Source organism: Carettochelys insculpta, chromosome 9 (genome assembly GCF_033958435.1).
Source record: "Carettochelys insculpta isolate YL-2023 chromosome 9, ASM3395843v1, whole genome shotgun sequence".
Lineage (NCBI taxonomy): Eukaryota > Metazoa > Chordata > Testudines > Carettochelyidae > Carettochelys > Carettochelys insculpta.
This window is the reverse complement of record NC_134145.1, coordinates 44,204,628-44,222,851: the sequence shown is the minus strand read 5'-3', so window position 1 is coordinate 44,222,851 and position 18,224 is coordinate 44,204,628. Positions and strand designations below refer to the sequence as shown.

Sequence of the window (18,224 nt, the reverse complement as noted above, 5' to 3'; positions counted from 1 at the left end):
CCCAGTTAACATTAGACTTACTGTTCTGTAATTGCCAGGATCACCTCTACAGCCCTTTTTAAATATTGACATCACATAAACTACCTTCCAGTCAATGAGGTACAGAAGCTGATTTAAAGGATAAATTACGAACCACAGTTAATAGTTCTGCGATTTCATAACTGAGTTCTTTCAGAACTCTTGGGTGAATGCCATCTGGTCCCAGTGCTTGTTACTACTAAGTTTATAAATTTGTTCCAAAACCTCCTGTAATGACACCTCAGATTTGGACAATTCCTCATATATGTCACCTAAAAATAATAGCTTAGGTTTAGGAATCTCCCTAATATCCTCAGCCATGAAGACTGAAGCAAATAATTAATTTAGTTTCTTCACAATGGCCTTATGATCTCTGACTGCTCCCTTAGCTTCTTGATCATTCAGTGGCCACACTGATTGTTTAGCAGGCTTCCTGCTTCTGATGTACTTAAAACCATTTTGCTATTATTTTTTGAGTATTTGACTATCTGTTCTTCATACTTCTTTTTGGCTTTTCTTATTATGTTTTCACACTTTATTTGACAGAGTTTACACTCCTTTCTATTTTCCTCACTGGGATTTAACTTCCATTTTTTAAAATGATGCCTACTGATATCTCTTGCATGCTCTGAACACCTATCCCATGAGTAAAAATCACATACCAAGAACACACGTGTGTGTGTGTGTGAGATTTTTCATATGCAGTTGTGGGCTGAGGGAGATATGTGGATATACAGATACAGATGTATCTCCCTCAGTCCACAATTGCAGAATGTGACCCAGAAAAAGTAAATAGCATTTTACAAGAAGACAGAAAATAGAAAGCAAAGAATTAGTCTACTGACAACTCATATGTTGCTCTTTTTTGCCAATTTTTCTCAGTATTTTTTAAAAAAACTAGAAATGCTATAGTTTTGCTTTCCAAGAACATAACATGATTATTTTATTTATCTATGGCACCAGACAGAAAGACTGTTCCTGAATCCTATTACTAATGCATTAGACACAAACATGCACAGTCACAATGTTTCATCCTGAGTATTTTTCCTCTTCACACATATTTACTGGGATCACTGTAAATACACAAATCAACTACCCTACCCAGATGACATTACTGTGATATGGATTTTTTATTTTCTTCCTCCAAACACGATGTGCCATACAGCCTGGGTGTGTGACATTAGAGCTTCAAAAGGAAAAGCCAACAGCCAAGACATAAGAATATGCAAGTCATACCTCTCTTGAAATTTCTAAATGCTTTCCTGCAAAGTGCATAGCTTGGTCATGATTTCCTAATGCTGTGTACGCATTTCCTAAACTCCAGCAGGCTCTTCCTTCACCAATTCTGTTAATGCAATTTAAACAAATATTCAGTTGCAACCACAAGAAGTCAGGGTCTCATATTATCGCTTCTTGGGCAGAATCTGTTGCTGGGCCCAGTAAGCATAGGAAAATGCCTGTTTCCAGCACCAAGATAATACTCAAAGACATTTAACAAAGTATTTAAACAATTGATTTAAGAAAAAGTAATTTATCTTATGCAATAACAATAACTCTTCAAGATGTGTGTCCCCAAGGTGCTCCACTGTGGGTATGGGTGTGTTCTCATGCCAGTGTTTGGAGATTCTTCCATAGCCATAGTTCTCCACGCTACGCGTGTGCAGCAGCGCCTCCTCATGCTATTTGGCGCACATGCAGTGCAGGCTCCTCCATTTCTTCTCTACCTGACAAATACAGCAGGACACTCCAGAGCAGGGAAAGGAAGAAGGGAAGCAGGGCACCCATGGGGACACACATCTCGAAGAGCATAATGTTTCACAGACATACTACTGGAAAACCTTGCAAATGCCCATGTCGGTACATTCTTGAGAAAGGCAGTAGACAAGTACACCGCCGGGGTTGCCTGGACAGTTATGGCAGCCAGTAGCTCCCTATAATGAGTTGCATAACAAGTATGGATGCAGGTAGGAATCCACTTGGAAAGTTGTTAGGATGATACAGGCAGACCATTAGACTGCTCCATAAAAGACAGGAATAGCCAAGGAGATTAATGCCGTGGCTTCGTACAGTCAACGTAAAAGGCCAACACCCAGCAGAAGCCCAGGGTATGCCACACTGCATGAATGGGGTCGGAATGCAGTTTTGGGAAAAACATTGGTAAGTGGATAGGTTTGTTAATGTGAAACGCAGAAGGAACCTTAGGGAGAAACTTGGGATGAGTAACTCTGTCTTTAGTAAAAACTGTGTAAAGAGGTTTGGTCATCATAGCAGTGAGCTCCCCAACTTGCTGGCTCGACGCGAGGGCCACGAAAAACAAGACTTTCATGGACAGGTGAATGTCACCAGAGGTTCAACGGATGTCTTTATGAGGCACTGAAGAATAAAACTGATGTCCCAAATGGGTATCGGGGACTGAACTGATAGAAACAGTCTGGAAACCCAACAGGAACTGTTTGGTAATGGGTTGGGACAGAAACGATAACTCATCCTCTGTTTGGTGTAATGCCGACAAAGCCACAGCATGCACTCAGACAGTAGTAAGGCTGAGGTCTGACTGACGCAGGTGGAGTAAACAGTCCAGAAGGATAGGCAAGAGAATGGTGTGAGGGAAAAATGTCACCATTTGTAAAGATAGGACTTGCGTGTAGATTCTTGTCTACTGTTAATGAGAAAGTGTTTCACCCCTTCAGAACAGGGAGTTTGGGCACTTTGAAGCTATGCAGGAGCCACACATGAAAATGCAGCTTGAGAGAAGGAGGAATAGCTCAGTGGTTTGAGCACGGACCTGATAGACCCAGGGTTGTGCATTCAATCCTTCAGAGGGCCATTTAGGGACCTGTGGGGGGCAAATAATATTTTTTTTTTTTTTTTTTTTAAAAAGTCAGGAATGGTGATAGGTCCTGCTGTCAGAGCAGGGAACTAGACTTGATGACCTCTGAAGGTCTCTTCCAGTCCTATGAGATACGTATAGCTCCATATTAAATTAAAGGACTGGTGTGAAGAGTGTGGCCAAAGTCCCATGACAGAAGGTCATGGTGAGGAAGAAATGGATGAGGAGCTGCTACTGATGTCTGAAAGAGGTAAGGGTACCAAGTTTGTCTAGGCCATGCCAGGGCCACCAGTACGAGATGGGCCCAGTCCTGCCTGACCTTGAGTAGCAGTTTGTGGATTAACAGAAGTGGGGTGGGGTGGGGAGAGGGAAATGCATACAGTAGAGGCACCGGCCATGGTATGGCAAAGGCACCCCCGAGGGAGTGCTTCCTGATTCCTCCCCTGGAACAGCACTGATGACACTTCCTGTTGACCCTGGTTGCAAACAGGTCTATTATGGTTTGCCCCGAAGGTGAAAGGCATTCAGAACTCTGGGGAGGTAGGTGAGCACAGGGAGTACCCAATGCCGGATACACCATTTCCACAGGTTTTATGGCTTCCGTGTTCACGGGTGGGGCAAGAAAAGTGCCACTCCCCATTGGCAATTGATACATGCAGGTGGTGTTGTCGGTGACACTATTGACCAACCTGCGAGTGAGGAGCTGCTGGAAGCGTCTGCAGGTGTAACGAACCGCCTGGAGCTCCAGAAGGTTGATGTGGTGCATTTGTTCCGTTGAATAACCACTTGCCCTGCACCGCGTAAGGACTTAGATGCACCTCCCAACACAGCAGGGAGGCATCTGTGATGAGAGTGACGGACAGTGGTGCTTAATGTAAGGACACACCAGTGAAAACACTGCCCATGCATGCTCACCATTGCAGAAAGGTGAGAACGTGTGGTGGGATGGCCACCACCTTGGACAGCAGGTCCCTGTCCAGACGGATGGGGATGTAGAAATACACATCCTGAAGGTCAAGACCTGAGAGAGAATCATTTTCATCCAGAGTCAGAATAATGGTAGCAAGACTCACCATCCTGAAACATGAGTAGAGGGTACATTTGTTGAGCCTCCTGACATTTAAGATTGATCTCCATCCACTACTTTTCTTCTGAGTGAGGAAATAAGTAGAATAGAACCCCTTGCTCCAGAATTCCGTGGGGACCAGCTCAACAACCCCCAATCAGAGGAGATGCTGGACCTCCTGGTCGAGCATACACTCATGAGAGGGGTCCCTGAAGAGGGATGGGGCAGAAGGCCAGGTAGAGTGTGTAGAAGTGAAGGGGATGGAGTATCCTTGTGCCAAAAGTTCTAGAACCCATTTGTCCGTGGTGATGGCCCTCCACTGAGGAAGGAGGGAGCAAAGGCGATGATCGAATGGCTGTAACTACGTAGTGCCTGGAGAACAATGGATCAGACTCTCGACCACACCCTCAAAATTGTTGTTTAGGCAGCAGAGGATCAAGCATTGAGGATTGCTGGCCCTGGTGTCGCCTGCCTGACTGTCTGCACTGAGGCCTATGCTTCTGGCGGGGCTTGAAACAGTACTGCTCCCAGGACTGCTCTCAAGGCCATTGGTACAGCAAATAGCAGGCCCATTTGACTGAGGGGTGGGGGGTGTACATGCCGAGCGCACGCAAGGTAGACCAGGAGTCCTTCACAGACTGCAGGACGTCATCCATCTTCTTGGCAAGAAGGTGCTGATGATCGAATGGGAGGTCCTCAAACTTCTGCTGTAGTTCCTTTAGAAATCCCAAGGGTATGAGCCAGGATGCATGGCGCAAGACCACTGCCGACTCTGACTCGAGCTGCTATATCCATAATGTACATTGTTATATTGTGGACTGCACAGCAAAGCTGGTGATAATGTGCCCCTCCTTGAGAACGCTAGTGATGGCTTGACACTGCTGCTCTAGAAGAACTGGGACCGTTTCCTGGAGTTTAGAGTAGTTTAGATAGTCATAGTCAGCCAGCACTTCCATGTAATTAGCCACCTGAAGCAACAAGGTGCTAGAGGAGTAAACCTTTCAGACCATGATATCCCATTTTTGCTGATTGTCTTGGGTGGGTCAAACGAAATGACCTATTTTTGTCGTGGACCGCATCCATGACAAGAGTTGGGCTGTGGGTCTATGAATAGAAATTTGGGATCCTTAGGACCCAAAGTACTTCTTTTCTGCCTGTTTGCTAGTAGGGGCAATGGATGCTGGGGTTTGCCAGAGCACTGTGACCAGGTTCTTTATGGTCTAGCCCATTAGTGCCACCCTGGACGAGGAAGGCAGTTGCATGGTGTGGAGAAGCCGATATTGCTTTACAGGCACCTTCTGTGTGTCCTTGTCCTGTGCCACCCAGGGGAAGAGCTCTTGAAAGGCCCTGGGATCATCCGTAGGACAGGACGACAGGGTAAGCACTGCATCATCCAGTGAGGAGGAAGAAGGGTGCAAGGGGGACCTTTTTTCCCTTCAGACAAAGAGCCCTTGGTGCTGGGGTCTAAGGATGGTTGGTATGGTGCCGAGTTGCATGGCTGCAGTGATGGTGAGCAAGGTTTGAATGCCCTGGATGGTGCTGACTGGGTGTGGGGGCGTGGAGATCAGGAATGCCATGAAGGCCACTGTTGTTCTGGGTGAGAGTAGTGATGAGCAAACCACAGCAGCTGGGGTGGATACAGCATGGTGGGCAACACATCCTTTCATATGGAGTGCACCAGACTGGAGTGTTGCAAGGAGAACATACCTGGGCACTCAGAAAGAGAAGTTACTCACCTGTGTAGTAACGATGGTTCTTCAAGATGTGTCCCCGTGGGTGCTCCACAGTAGGTGTCGGGTTCGCCCCGGCGCCGCAGCTTGGAAAATCTTCAGCAGTCTCCGTCGGGTCGCGCATGCGCCGATGTGCGTCGGCTCTTCGCGCGCTTACGGTCACGTGCGCAATCCGGTCCCCGCCAGTTCCTGATCAACCGCTCCGGACACCCCTGAAAAACACACAAACACAGCTCCGAAGTGGGGAGGAACGGGTGGGTAGTGGAGCACCCACGGGGACACATCTCGAAGAACCATCGTTACTACACAGGTGAGTAACTTCTCTTTCTTCTTCGAGTGGTCCCCGTGGGTGCTCCACAGTAGGTGACTACCCAGCAGTAACCCCCCCCCGCCCCGAAAAAGGAGATGGGTACCAGATTTATGCGCAGCTTGCCCTTGAAAGGACTGCTGTCGACAGGCGTGTATCCTCATCAAGCATCCTGTGCATGGCGTAGTGCTTGGCGAAGGTGTCATAGGAAGACCATGTCGCCGCTCTGCAGATATCTCTCAGCGCGATGCCTTTGAAGAAGGCCACTGACGCCGTCATCGCCCTAGTAGAGTGGGCTCTTGGCGGAACTGGCAGAGGAGTCTTGCAAATCTCATAACACAGTCTTATGCAAGACACAATGTGATTTGAAATCCTCTGTGAAGATAGCGCTTCTCCTTTTGACCTGGATGCAATGGACACCAGTAGTCTGTCCGTTTTCCCGAAAGGTTTAGTTCTATCGACGTAGAAGGCCAGTGCCCTTCTTACGTCAAGTGAGTGCAACCGTGCCTCTTCATTTGAATTGTGAGGCTTAGGATAGAACGAGGGTAGCACTATTGGTTCGTTGATATGAAAGTCTGAAGAGACCTTCGGAACGAAGGCTGGGTGTAATCGTAAGACCACCGCTTCTTTTGAGAAGATCGTGCAGGGTGGTGTGGACATTATGGCCGTGAGTTCACTCACTCTGCAAGCTTACGTGATTGCCAGGAGGAAAGTCGTTTTAATAGTAAGTAGTCGAAGGGGGACCGTAGACAGTGGTTCAAAGGGCAGTCCGGAGAGGGTGTGTAGAACTAGGTCTAAACTCCATGACGGCGGTATTGGTTTCCAAGGGGGGTACAGATTCACCAACCCCTTTAGGAAATGCGAGACAACAGGATGGGAAATGTGGTTGATCCATCCTCTTCATGCCGAAACGCTAATATAGCCACCAGATGCACCTTTATAGAGGATAGCGAAAGTCCGTTTTGTTTGAGTTGTAGCAAATAATCCAGAATCGTAGGTATGGTGGCGTCCTGGGGTATTAGTTGCCTGGAGGAACACCATTCGGAAAAACGCAACCATTTGTGCTGATAAGTCTTTCTGGTGGAAGTTCTCCGACTACATTCAAGGACTTGTTGTACTCCCTCTGAGCATGTAGTCTCTAAGGCGATTAACCATGCTTGTAGCCGAAGTCTCTTCGGGTGCGGGTGCAGTATTGACCCCCGAGCCTGAGTGAGAATGTCCGGTACTGTTGGTAGGAGAAATAGCTGATGTTGAACCATGCGCAAGAGCAATGGGAACCACTGTTGCCAGTCCCAGGTTGGGACTATGAGTATCATGCGTGCTTCCTCCCTTCTGGCCTTCTCCAAGACCTTGTGTATAAGTGTCATGGGAGGGAACGCATAAAGTAGAGGGCCCTTCCATGGGATCATGAAGGCGTCCCCCAAAGACTCCTGTCCCATGCCCGTTCTGGAGCAGTACTGGGGACATTTCTTGTTTCCTCAGGTGGCGAAAACGTCGATTTGGGGAAAACCCCATCTGCGGAACACCTGGTAAAGTAGGTCTGAATGGATCTGCCACTCGTGAGTGGGCGCAAAGTGTCTGCTGAGTTGGTCCACCTTGACGTTGTGGACCCCCGGTAGGTATGAAGCCTTTATGATTATATTGTTGGCGATGCACCAGTTCCAGAGTGGGACCGCCTCCGCACAAAGAGTACGAGACCTGGCTCCCCCCGTCAGTTTATATAAAACATGGTGGTGGTGTTGTCGGTATTCACGCCAACTATTTTTCCGCGCAGATAATTGTGAAAATGCCTGCACGCATTGAACACTGCCCTGAGCTCTAATATGGTTATGTGCAGTGTCTTCTCTGCAGTGGACCATAATCCTTGAGTGGTTTGGTTGTCCATGTGAGCCCCCCATCCCATATGGGAGGCATCTGTTGTAATGAACACAGTAATTTACGGTTGGCGGAAGGGCACCCCTGTTAGGAGATTCTTGGGGTTTCCCCACCATGTTAGTGAGCTTCGTGCCTCTGTTGTAAGTGACACCCTCTTGTGGACGGTGTGGATTGAGGGCTTGTATACGGTTGCCAACCAATGCTGCAATCCTCACATATGCAGCCTGGCGTTTCGCAACACAAACGTGGTGGTTGCCATATGCCCCAACAGTTGTAAGCACGTGAGAACTGGAACAGTGGGGCTGTCCGTTAGTAGCTGTACAAGAGATTCGATGGCATGAAAACGAGCCTCGGGTAAATACACCCTTGACGTGACTGAGTCTATCCGAGCCCCTACAAACTCTATATTTTGCGTGGGGTCGGTCTTTGACTTTGAGAAATTGATGATGAGGCCCAGTGAGGTAAATGTTTTTGTGGTGATATGTATCATCCGTAATACCTCCGCCCGGGAAGTTCCCTTTAGCAGACAATCGTCCAGGTACGGGAAAATGAAAACTCCCTGTCTGTGTAGGTATGCTGACACCACCGCTAAGGTCTTGGTGAAGACTCTGGGTGCTGAAGAGAGTCCGAATGGGAGGACTCTGTACTGGAAATGATCTGTGCCCACAAGGAACCAGAGGAAAGGCCTGTGGGCTGGATGAATTGCGATATGAAAATACGCATCCTGTAAGTCAAGGGCTGCAAACCAATCGGCATGGTCTAGTGCCGTGATTATTGAAGCCATCGTAGTCATTTTGAAGCGCTGTTTGCGAGGGAACTGGTTCAGTGAGCGTAGATCCAAAATGGGTCTCCACCCTCCTGTCTTCTTTTCCGTCAGGAAATACCTGGAGTAGAACCCTTTGCCTTGAAATTGTTCCGGTACTCTCTCCACCGCCCCTATGAATAGGAGGTGGTCCACCTCCCGCCTTAATTCCAGTAGGTGAGAGGGGTCTCTGAGAAGGGGTGCGGTGGGAGGATTTGGTGGAGGTAAAGACTGGAAGGGGATCGTGTATCCCATGTTTACAATCTCCAATACCCACTTGTCCGACGTGATGCTTTTCCATTGTGGGTAAAATGGCTTGAGTCGGTGATGGAACATGTACTGAGATTGGCACTGAGGTACGGTCTTGGCTTCGTGGCCCTCGACATACCCATCAAACTTGCTGTCTTGCACTTTGCCCTGCGGAGGCGTTGCCCTGCTGAGGCCGGTGCCTAGGGCCCTTATAATGTGTTTGTTGATGACGTCCCTGATCATACCCCCATTGAAATTGGGTACGTTGCTGTTGGTAACCATAACGGCATTGCTGAGGATAAAATTTTTTCCTTCTGAACGGTGGGGTATATATCCCCAAAGTCCGAAGTGTTGCTCTGGAATCTTTGCTCGAGTGTAGGACTGAGGTTGGTCGATTCAGCAAACAATTTTATTTTGTCGAAGGGGAGGTCTGCAATTTTGACCTGTAACTCCTTTGGAAAGCCGGATGTGTGAAGCCATGGCTCTCTCCGCATTACCACTGCAGTGGCCATGGCGCGGGCCGCTGTGTCCGCCACATCCAGTGCAATCTGCACACCTGCTCGAGAAGCCGCGTAGCCCTCTTGCACAATTGCTGTAAGAATTGGCCTTTTATCCTCCGGAAGGAAGTCCATGAGGGCAGTAAGCTTGGAATAGTTGTCGAAATTGTGATTCAACAAATGAGCGGCATAGTTGGCCATGTGGAGCAACAGAGTAGAGGAGGAGTAGGTTTTCCCACCCAGAAGATCCAGCTTCTTTATGTCCTTGTCCAATCCCCCAGATTTGTACTGGGACAATTTGGACCTGTGTTGGGACGATTCAACCACTAGCGAGTTTGGCTGTGGATGACTAAATAGAAATTCCATACCTTTCGCAGGGACGAAGTACTTTTTGTCCGCTCTTTTGTTGGTAGGAGGAGCGGATGCTGGAGTCTGCCATATATTAGTGGCTGCCTCCATGATTGCATCGTCCAGAGGAATAGCAATTTTAGAAGAAGATGGAGGCCTGAGGTTTTTAAGGAGTCTGTGGTGTTTCTCCTGCACCTCCGCCACTTGAATATCTTGGGATTGAGCTACTCGTTTGAACAGCTCCTGGAACTGTTTCAGGTCATCTGGGGGAGAAATGTCTCCAGGGACCACAGCCTCGTCTGGCAAGGATGAGGAGGCATCACTATGGTATCTCTCCTCCAATTCCTCTGGATCCTGGCTGTATTGATGTGATTGCCTTTGTGGAATTTCGAGGTGGGGTTCAATGCCTTTAGACCCAGCCTCTGATTGGGGAACTCGTGGTGTTCCCCCAGGTGGAAGCAGAACACTGTGGCGTTGAGGGGTGGTCGACGGGGATCCATAGTGAGACGTCGACCTCCTATGCTGACGCCCTGCATAATGATGATGGTCGTAGCAACAGGGACAGGGGCCTGGCGATGGAGACCTGGACCATGACCCAAGGATGTAAGGGTGGTGCCTGGAATGTCGAGACCTCCGAGATGATACCAACGTACGAGGAGAGCCTCTGTGAGAAGACTCGTAGGGATCGCTGCTAGATGATGGAGAAAAGCGTGCAGACCCCTGGGATGGACTCCGAAGAAAAGGAGAAGGACGTCTGTGGCAGGCTGAAGGTGTTGCTGCCCGTCGAATCTCCGGTGGTGATCGTGGTGACAGAGGCAGCGCAATTACCTCAGGAGAGGGGCTGCGGTGCCTGGTCTTCGTTTTAGCCTTTACCCTCTCGGATGGTCTTATTGGTGAACTTGGTACCGGAGCAGGTGTCATGCTGATTTCCCTTGCTCCCGGTGCCGTTGTTGCCGGTGCCATCGTCCTCGGTGCCATTGATCCCGGTGCCGATGTCCTTGGTGCCGTCGTCTCCAGTGCCTCTGGGGAAGTCTCGATCAGTGCCGCAGTAGCCAGTGCTGGACTGACTAGTGCCCGCACGGCTCTCGGTGCCGTCTCCCCGGTAGCTGCAGGGCCTTGAGTGGTTGCATGCGCCGCGGCTTTACCAGTGGAGGAAGCCAGCGTGCGCGGGCCCTTTGTTACACTCGTCCCGCTCCCAACAATAAGGGGCAGGGATCGAGTAGGCGAGGCTCTTCTTTTCTTCTGCGCAGAGGAGGTCAAAGAGGCAGCCTTCCTCTTATGCGATCCTGAAGAGCCCTCCACATGCGTTGCCTCCGATGAGGCGGGCTGAAGTGCTTTGTCAAGTAGCAGCATCTTCAGCCTCATTTCTCTATCTTTTCTAGCTCTATTAGTCAACCTGGAACAATGGGAGCACTTCTGGGGAACGTGCGTCTCCCCGAGGCACCGTATGCATCTGCTATGGCCATCCGAACCAGGCATGGCCTCCCGGCAAGATTCACACTTCTTAAAGCCGGGGGATGGCATTGTTAAAACTTAACTCTGAGTCCTTAGGTGCTAATAGCACACTTAACAGTCTGTTAGGTGATGTTAATAACCGTTGGCCTTTGAAGGCCGACAAACAAAAGCAGTGAGCCCGCCTGGAGGCGGCCGCTGCGGTTTTAAGGTAGTCTTTAGCTTTTAACAACTTTTAACAGAGTAACTAACTATAATAACTATAGAACTGCTAACTATGAACTGTTAAAAACTATTAACACAAGGAAAAATAAGATTTATCTGTCTCAGGCGTTGGAGCCGGAGAGGATTCTGTCTGCAGCCGTTAGCGGTTGAGAAGGAACTGGTGGGGACCGGATCGCGCACGTGACCCTAAGCGCGCGAAGAGCCGACGCGCATCGGCGCATGTACGACCCGACGGAGACTGCTGAAGATTTTCCGAGTTGCAGCGCCGGGGCGAGCCCGACACCTACTGTGGAGCACCCACAGGGACCACTCGAAGAAGAACCAGGAGTTAGGTGTCTGGTGGAGGAAGCGCAGGATGACACTGAGCGATGAGAAAGGCACAGGGAAGTAGGCAGCCCCAAAGAGGGTAACTGTCATGGGGACAGCGCTGGATGCAGCACATGAGTGCAAGGTGCTGCTTCAGCTGTTGCTTTCATCAGTGCTCAATGCTTTGGTGCAGAGGGTACCAAGAGATCACTAGCCCGGTATTGCTGGGTGTCACAGGAGTGGGGCAGCGTTTCAACACTAGGTTTACAGGGTGACACAGATTGGTGTTGAGATTGCGACTGGGCAGAGCCAACATCTTTGTGGGCTTAGTGTACCCTGCCTTAGCTATTTTTGGGCTTGAGGGAGCTGATGGTGCCAATGGTGCCAGTGCCAAGTGTTTATATCTCGGCTCCGAGGATGCTCATTTGAGCGGTGCTTGTAAAGAAGGTGCCAGTAAGCTGACACAAGAGGAAGTGATGCTAAGTGTACCAGTTAATCCATAAGTCACAGGTTACTATTCATCTCAAATACAAATGTACAAGTCCACTTTTCATTTTAGGATTTATTAATATGACCCCTTTAAGACTAAAACATGTTCCTAAGAAGTGTATAATCCTATAACCAATGCATGCTGGGAACTCATTGATTTCAACTTCCATATATAGAATAATTACAGGAGACAAAGGGCCAATGCTATTGTCCATCTAAGTTAAAAATATAATATTGACTCCAAAGACTCACCTATCATTCAGTTCCTGAGCAATGGTAAGGTGCCTCAGATGATAGTCAATTGCTTTCTCATAGTCTTGGAGCAAAGTGTATGTATTTCCAAGACTGTAACAAGCCTGTGCTTCCACAGCTCTATCTCTAAGCTGTCGAGCCAGTTGTAGTGTCTTCCTAAGAGAATGGATTATTAGGCTCACAAATCACTCTAAGAAAAATTCTGTTCTCAAGCCATACTTAAGAAATTCCATTGAAATCAATACAGGTGCATGAGTAAAATGATAAAATTCTACCTTTTATTTGCAAATCAGCTGCTAATAATCATCCCACAAGAGCATAATTTAAAGTTTCTCCCCTTCCCAATTATCTCTAAAATGAAAAATGAAATGAAAAAGAAGTCCCATTGATTTCAATGAGAAGGACTGGGCCCTTAAATTGACTATTCCAGCTTTAGCCAGCTGCTTCATTACTGCATTATTTATGATGATTTTCTTCCCTGTATAAAAAAATCCAGAGCGCAGTTGACACAAAATCTGATGCCAACTTTAGAAGATAACAGATACAAAAAATTCTAAAATCAATAGGAGTAGGAAGTGTTAGGACACTTCCCTAGCTACTCAGACTGCCAGTCCCTATTGTTCAACAAGGACTGTCTTAATTACTAAGTTAACTGGTCGACCAATGTTCAGGTCAGTGCCACTCTCTTTTGACAACATGAGGTGTCTGAGCTTCACAGATGAAATCTGAATCCAAACGTAGGTCACATAGCTAACCTACTGAATGCAGATATTTTAATTTTACTCTATGTGCCTTGCTGTGCACAAGATAAGAGCTGTGTCTACACGTGCACGCTACTTCGAAGTAGCGGCACCAACTTCGACGTTAGGCGGCGAGACGTCGAAGTCGCTAACCTCATGAGGAGATAGGAATAGCGCCCTACTTCGACGTTCAACGTCGAAGTAGGGACCGTGTAGACGATCCGCGTCCCGCAACGTCGAAATTGCTGGGTCCTCCATGGCGGCCATCAGCTGGGGGGTTGAGAGATGCTCTCTCTCCAGCCCCTGCGGGGCTCTATGGTCACCGTGGGCAGCAGCCCTTAGCCCAGGGCTTCTGGCTGCTTCTGCGGCAGCTGGGGATCTATGCTGCATGCACAGGGTCTGCAACCAGTTGTCAGCTCTGCGGATCTTGTGTTGTTTAGTGCAACTGTGTCTGGGAGGGGCCCTTTAAGGGAGCGGCTTGCTGTTGAGTCCGCCCTGTGACCCTGTCTGCAGCTGTGCCTGGCATCCCTATTTCGATGTGTGCTACTTTGACGTGTAGACGTTCCCTCGCTGCGCCTATTTCGATTTTGGGCTGAGCAACGTCGAAGTTGAACATCGACGTTGCAGGCCCTGGAGGACGTGTAGACGTTATTCATCGAAATAGACTATTTCGATGTTGGCTGCACGTGTAGACGTAGCCAAGGAGATAAAAGATGTTCATGAACAAAGTAGGAGTATACAGCCCAGCATGCAACACTGCCTCTTGCACGTTTCAGTTATTTCCTAATGCACTACCCATCACAATACAAGTACTTAAGTTCTATGGTTCAGCATCCTAGAATTTGGAGGGTATCAAGGCAACATGCTTAGGACCAGGAAAAAGTTTGTAAAATCTATCAACAGAAAGCCATAACCATACTACTGATAAATATCACTTTACAAATTCCTTCTTACTACCGTCTACTACTGCTTACTACTACAGCTGAACAAACAACTAAAACATTAAAAAAATTCAACTATGCATTACATAATTATTTTGCTCCCTATTGCACGGTAAGGATGATTAGTAAAAACCTGAAGCACTAAACATTATTACTATTAACAAAGCTAACAACTTGCCTGTTTTGTTTATGTGGAAAAAAAAGATTGGTAATATGTATCTATAAGAAATAAATCAACTTACTTGTAATATTCAGAAGCTGTTTCAAATTCACCCAAGAATATGTAGGCATTTCCAAGATTGCTGTATGCTCTTCTTTCAGCTGCTCTATCACCAAACTCTTTTGCAATTAGAAGACGCTGAAAAATACAGAATAGGGCTTCACCACTTCTAAACATCTAATTGTTCTTCAAGCAAATAACTCCTGAAAGATTGTGTAAGAGCTTGAATCTGTACTATAAAGTAACAATGAAGTGTAATAAACTAATATTTAAAAGCCTAGAGAGACAATACATGTATACAACGAATCAATCAGCAGCTAAAAAGAGTTTTGCTCAAGTAAACAATTTTGTTTTAGAAATAGTGTCTTGTACCTGTTCATGGGCTAAAACAGCACTTCTGAAGTTTCCCAGAAGGTAATGCGTATTCCCCAGATTTCCATATGCTCGTCCCTGGGCTGCTCTATCGCCCAGCTCTCTCACTATCATCAAATTTTCCCTGATTAGTTTTTTTTAATATATATATGTAAGAGAGAAAGAGAAAGACATATTAGGTTGTTCATAGGAAACTACAAGTCATTAAATAATCTGTCTTCCCATTGCTACAAATGAAGAGATTATTTTCCATTTGCTGGCTGACTTGGTGGCCTTGACAGAGCACTAAGCATTACCAAGGCTGTTACCAACAGATATCAGACTGTTTTATTCTCTCCAGATTAGTGTGCTCTGCTCATGGAAAAGGGGAAGATTATACTCTCAGAAACTGCTAGCCACTCTCAAAGTACATCCACTCTCATGTGACAAGATGACAGCTGTGGCATTTCCATCACAAAAGTGGGAAGTGGTTAATCAAGGAAAAAAACCAGATTATCAACTCAGACTTGCTGATGCACAGGTCTTACCTCTTCCTCTCTTTAGTTGGTTCCTGAGCAGATGGGAGGGGCCCCAAGATGTTGCAGTAATGTATAACAGGTAGAAATATGCAATCCTTATGTAGTACTACAGACAAGCATATTACAGGAATAAAACAAAGTCACCCCTCACCATATCTTCACTCCACCAAAAAACCAGGCATGACTCTTTCCTCCTTTCATATTTTATTAACTTATTCCATGGCAACTAATTGGTACCACTAACTGGTGCTAATCTATAATTTAATTCACAACGCTGAAGCTCTCCTAATATTTTAAACCATTTATATGCACCTTGAGCAAATGAATTCTCTTTTTCCAGCCACAGCATTCTGAAATAATTACTTACTCATAATAATCAGCAGCTTTTTGTAATGCAATCTTTACTTCATCTGGAAGTTCCCCAGGATCATGAGTCCCACCACAGGCTACATTTTTCCCTTTAGAGTGATAGACATTTCCAAGATTATAAAGTGCTCTTGCTTCTCCAACCTAGAAGACAATACCAGTGCATTGAAAATATTTAGAAATCCTGTGCAGCTGTGCACAGTGCCATTGATTAAAATCGGACAGAGAATGCAAGATTCTCAACTACTAATGGGGAAATATTTTGTAGAGTTACATCCCAAGCATCCCAACAAAGCAACTGTGCCTGTGCCTCTGTCAATAATCTTGGGTGGTTAGCATGAATGAGTAACGTCAATACTTGGCATGAGTGAATTGATAGTAAGTGGGCTGAAGAGAGCTCATCCCAGGTCAGTGCCCCAGTGGATTAGGGCCTTGTTTACCACTTTGAGAACAAAATTATGTGTACTGAGAAAAGCAGAATTATACAGAAGGAGACAAGCTCCTAGATAAAAAGTTAACAAGGAAGAAACAAACACCAAGGACACTGTTGTTCATCTGCAATGGCTGAGGCACTCAAAACTGGGCTGACGTAAGCAGGATGTTTGAAAATCAGTCAAGGGCACACACCCTCCTGGACTGAGGGGTACTAAATGATTTAAATATTTTAATGATTTAGCCAAGGTTGCCCAAGTCAGACAAATGCTTTGGTTGCAGCCCGCATATATGGTCACTTGGGCTCACCTCATAACAAACTTTGTATCCTTACCCAAAATACAAAAAGTACATATTGGTTACTCTATATAGTGTCTATTCTTACCTTTGTATTGCTATGCTTGGTTAGTATTATGTGCTCCTACTGCGACAAACAATGAAATGCTCTTACATTTACATAAATATTAATGCTTATCAAGCTTAAATAGTGTAACATGAGCATGGTTCAGGTATCAAGAGGGAGAATGTGTCACAAATCATGGGTAGTTAGCATAAGTGAATAGTGTGAATGGTTGACATGAGTGAATTGATGGTAAGTGGGCTGAAGAGAGGCCATCCTGAGTCAGTGCCCTGGTGGATTATGAACTTGTTCATCACTTAGGATCTAAGCCAGGGCCCTGGTGAATTATGCTTCATTACTACTTTGAGAACAAAACTGGGTATGCTGAGAAAAGCAGAATTACACAGAAGGAGGCAAGTAATGTACAGAACATAAGCTCGTCATCACAAATGCCCTGCTCTGCCAGAAAAACAAATTTAAGACCTCATGGCAACAACCTTGATCACAGGACTGCACCTCACAGACTACGTCATCATCTGCATTCAGGATCGGCATGCTGTCCTCACACATGCAATGACTAGTGCTGATGACTGATGGACCAATCACCACCTCATTCGATCTACAATGGCAGTTAGGATTATCACTAAACAGAGAAGTCAGAGGAAACAGATCCAACAAAAGATTAAAGATGAAGTGACTTCTAGATAGCACTCCAAAGGAAGCTGCTGACAGCACACCCTGAGGATGTAGAAGAACACCAGTGTCAACTGAAAAATGCCATCATTGGAACTTGTGGAGACACCACTGGCTACCTGACCATGAAGCATCAGGACCGGTTTGATGAGAATGATGTGGAAATTGAATGCTTGATTGAGGCAAAATGGAAAGCCTTTAGGACCTGGCAACTGCATGATGAAGAGAGAAGCGCATGCCAAGGCCAAGGCAGAAGTCCAACATAAGACAAGGACTCAGAAAAACCAGTGATGGACTGAGAAGGCATGAGAACTCCAGCATTTCAGAGACATCAACAACGCAAGAGGTTTCTCCAATGCTACCAAAGCTGTTTATGGACCGAGAAACCGTGGAATCAATCCCTGAGATCAAAGGATGGCACCCAGCTCTTGAAGGACAATGAAGCCATTGCGTCTTCCTGGAGGGAGCACTATAATGAGCTCTTGAACCACCCCTCCAGTGTGGTCCTAGAATCCCTTAACCAAATCCTTCAGCGACTGTCTAGAAATGACGCTGGAACACTTCGTACCTTCAGTGACGTCCAAGTTGCAAGCAAAGCACTGAAGTGCAACAAGGCAAATGGACTCAAGTCTTCAAAGAAAGTGGGCCAGAGCTCCACAATCAGCTCCACTTCCTGATTCTCAAGATGTGGGATAGGGAGTAGATGCCACAAGATTTCAGAGACACACTGATCATCAGTATTTTCAAGAAGGGTGAAAACTCAGACTGTGAAAACTATTATGGCATCTCTCTCCTGGCAACGGCAGGGAAAATCTTAGCTCGAATCTTTGCACACTGACTCCTACCACTCTCAGAAGAAATTACACAGTGTGGCTTCTAATCATTCCGGGGATCAGTGGATATGATCTTCACTGCCCAGCAACCCCAAGAAAAATGTCAAGAACAAAACCAAGCTTTATACACAAGTTTCATCAACCTGACCAAAACATTAGACGCAGTACATCGTAGCACTTCATGACAACATGACTGCCACAGTATTCGGCAATAATGAATTCCAAAGAAATGGTTTTGAGGTCAAAAAGGGAGTCAACCAAGGCTGTCTCATTGTCACATCACTGTTCTGCATCTTTATTATCATGACCCTTCACCTCATTGA

The 18,224-nt window shown here is 46.6% G+C and overlaps 1 protein-coding gene across 6 annotated transcripts in view; it reads right to left on the bottom strand.

The window, feature by feature from the left end:
• The window catches only part of GPSM2 (G protein signaling modulator 2), a 100,941-nt gene that overhangs the window by 22,917 nt on the left and 59,800 nt on the right, over nt 1–18,224 (bottom strand). For all 6 annotated transcript variants that reach the window (XM_075002413.1, XM_075002412.1, XM_075002415.1 and 3 more), the window contains 5 exons: nt 15,605–15,747; nt 14,720–14,843; nt 14,370–14,485; nt 12,447–12,602; nt 1,255–1,363 (listed from right to left, as the gene is read on the bottom strand). In XM_075002413.1, coding sequence (XP_074858514.1) covers nt 1,255–1,363; nt 12,447–12,602; nt 14,370–14,485; nt 14,720–14,843; nt 15,605–15,747 — 648 coding nt within the window. The remainder of the gene's footprint in view (nt 1–1,254; nt 1,364–12,446; nt 12,603–14,369; nt 14,486–14,719; nt 14,844–15,604; nt 15,748–18,224) is intronic.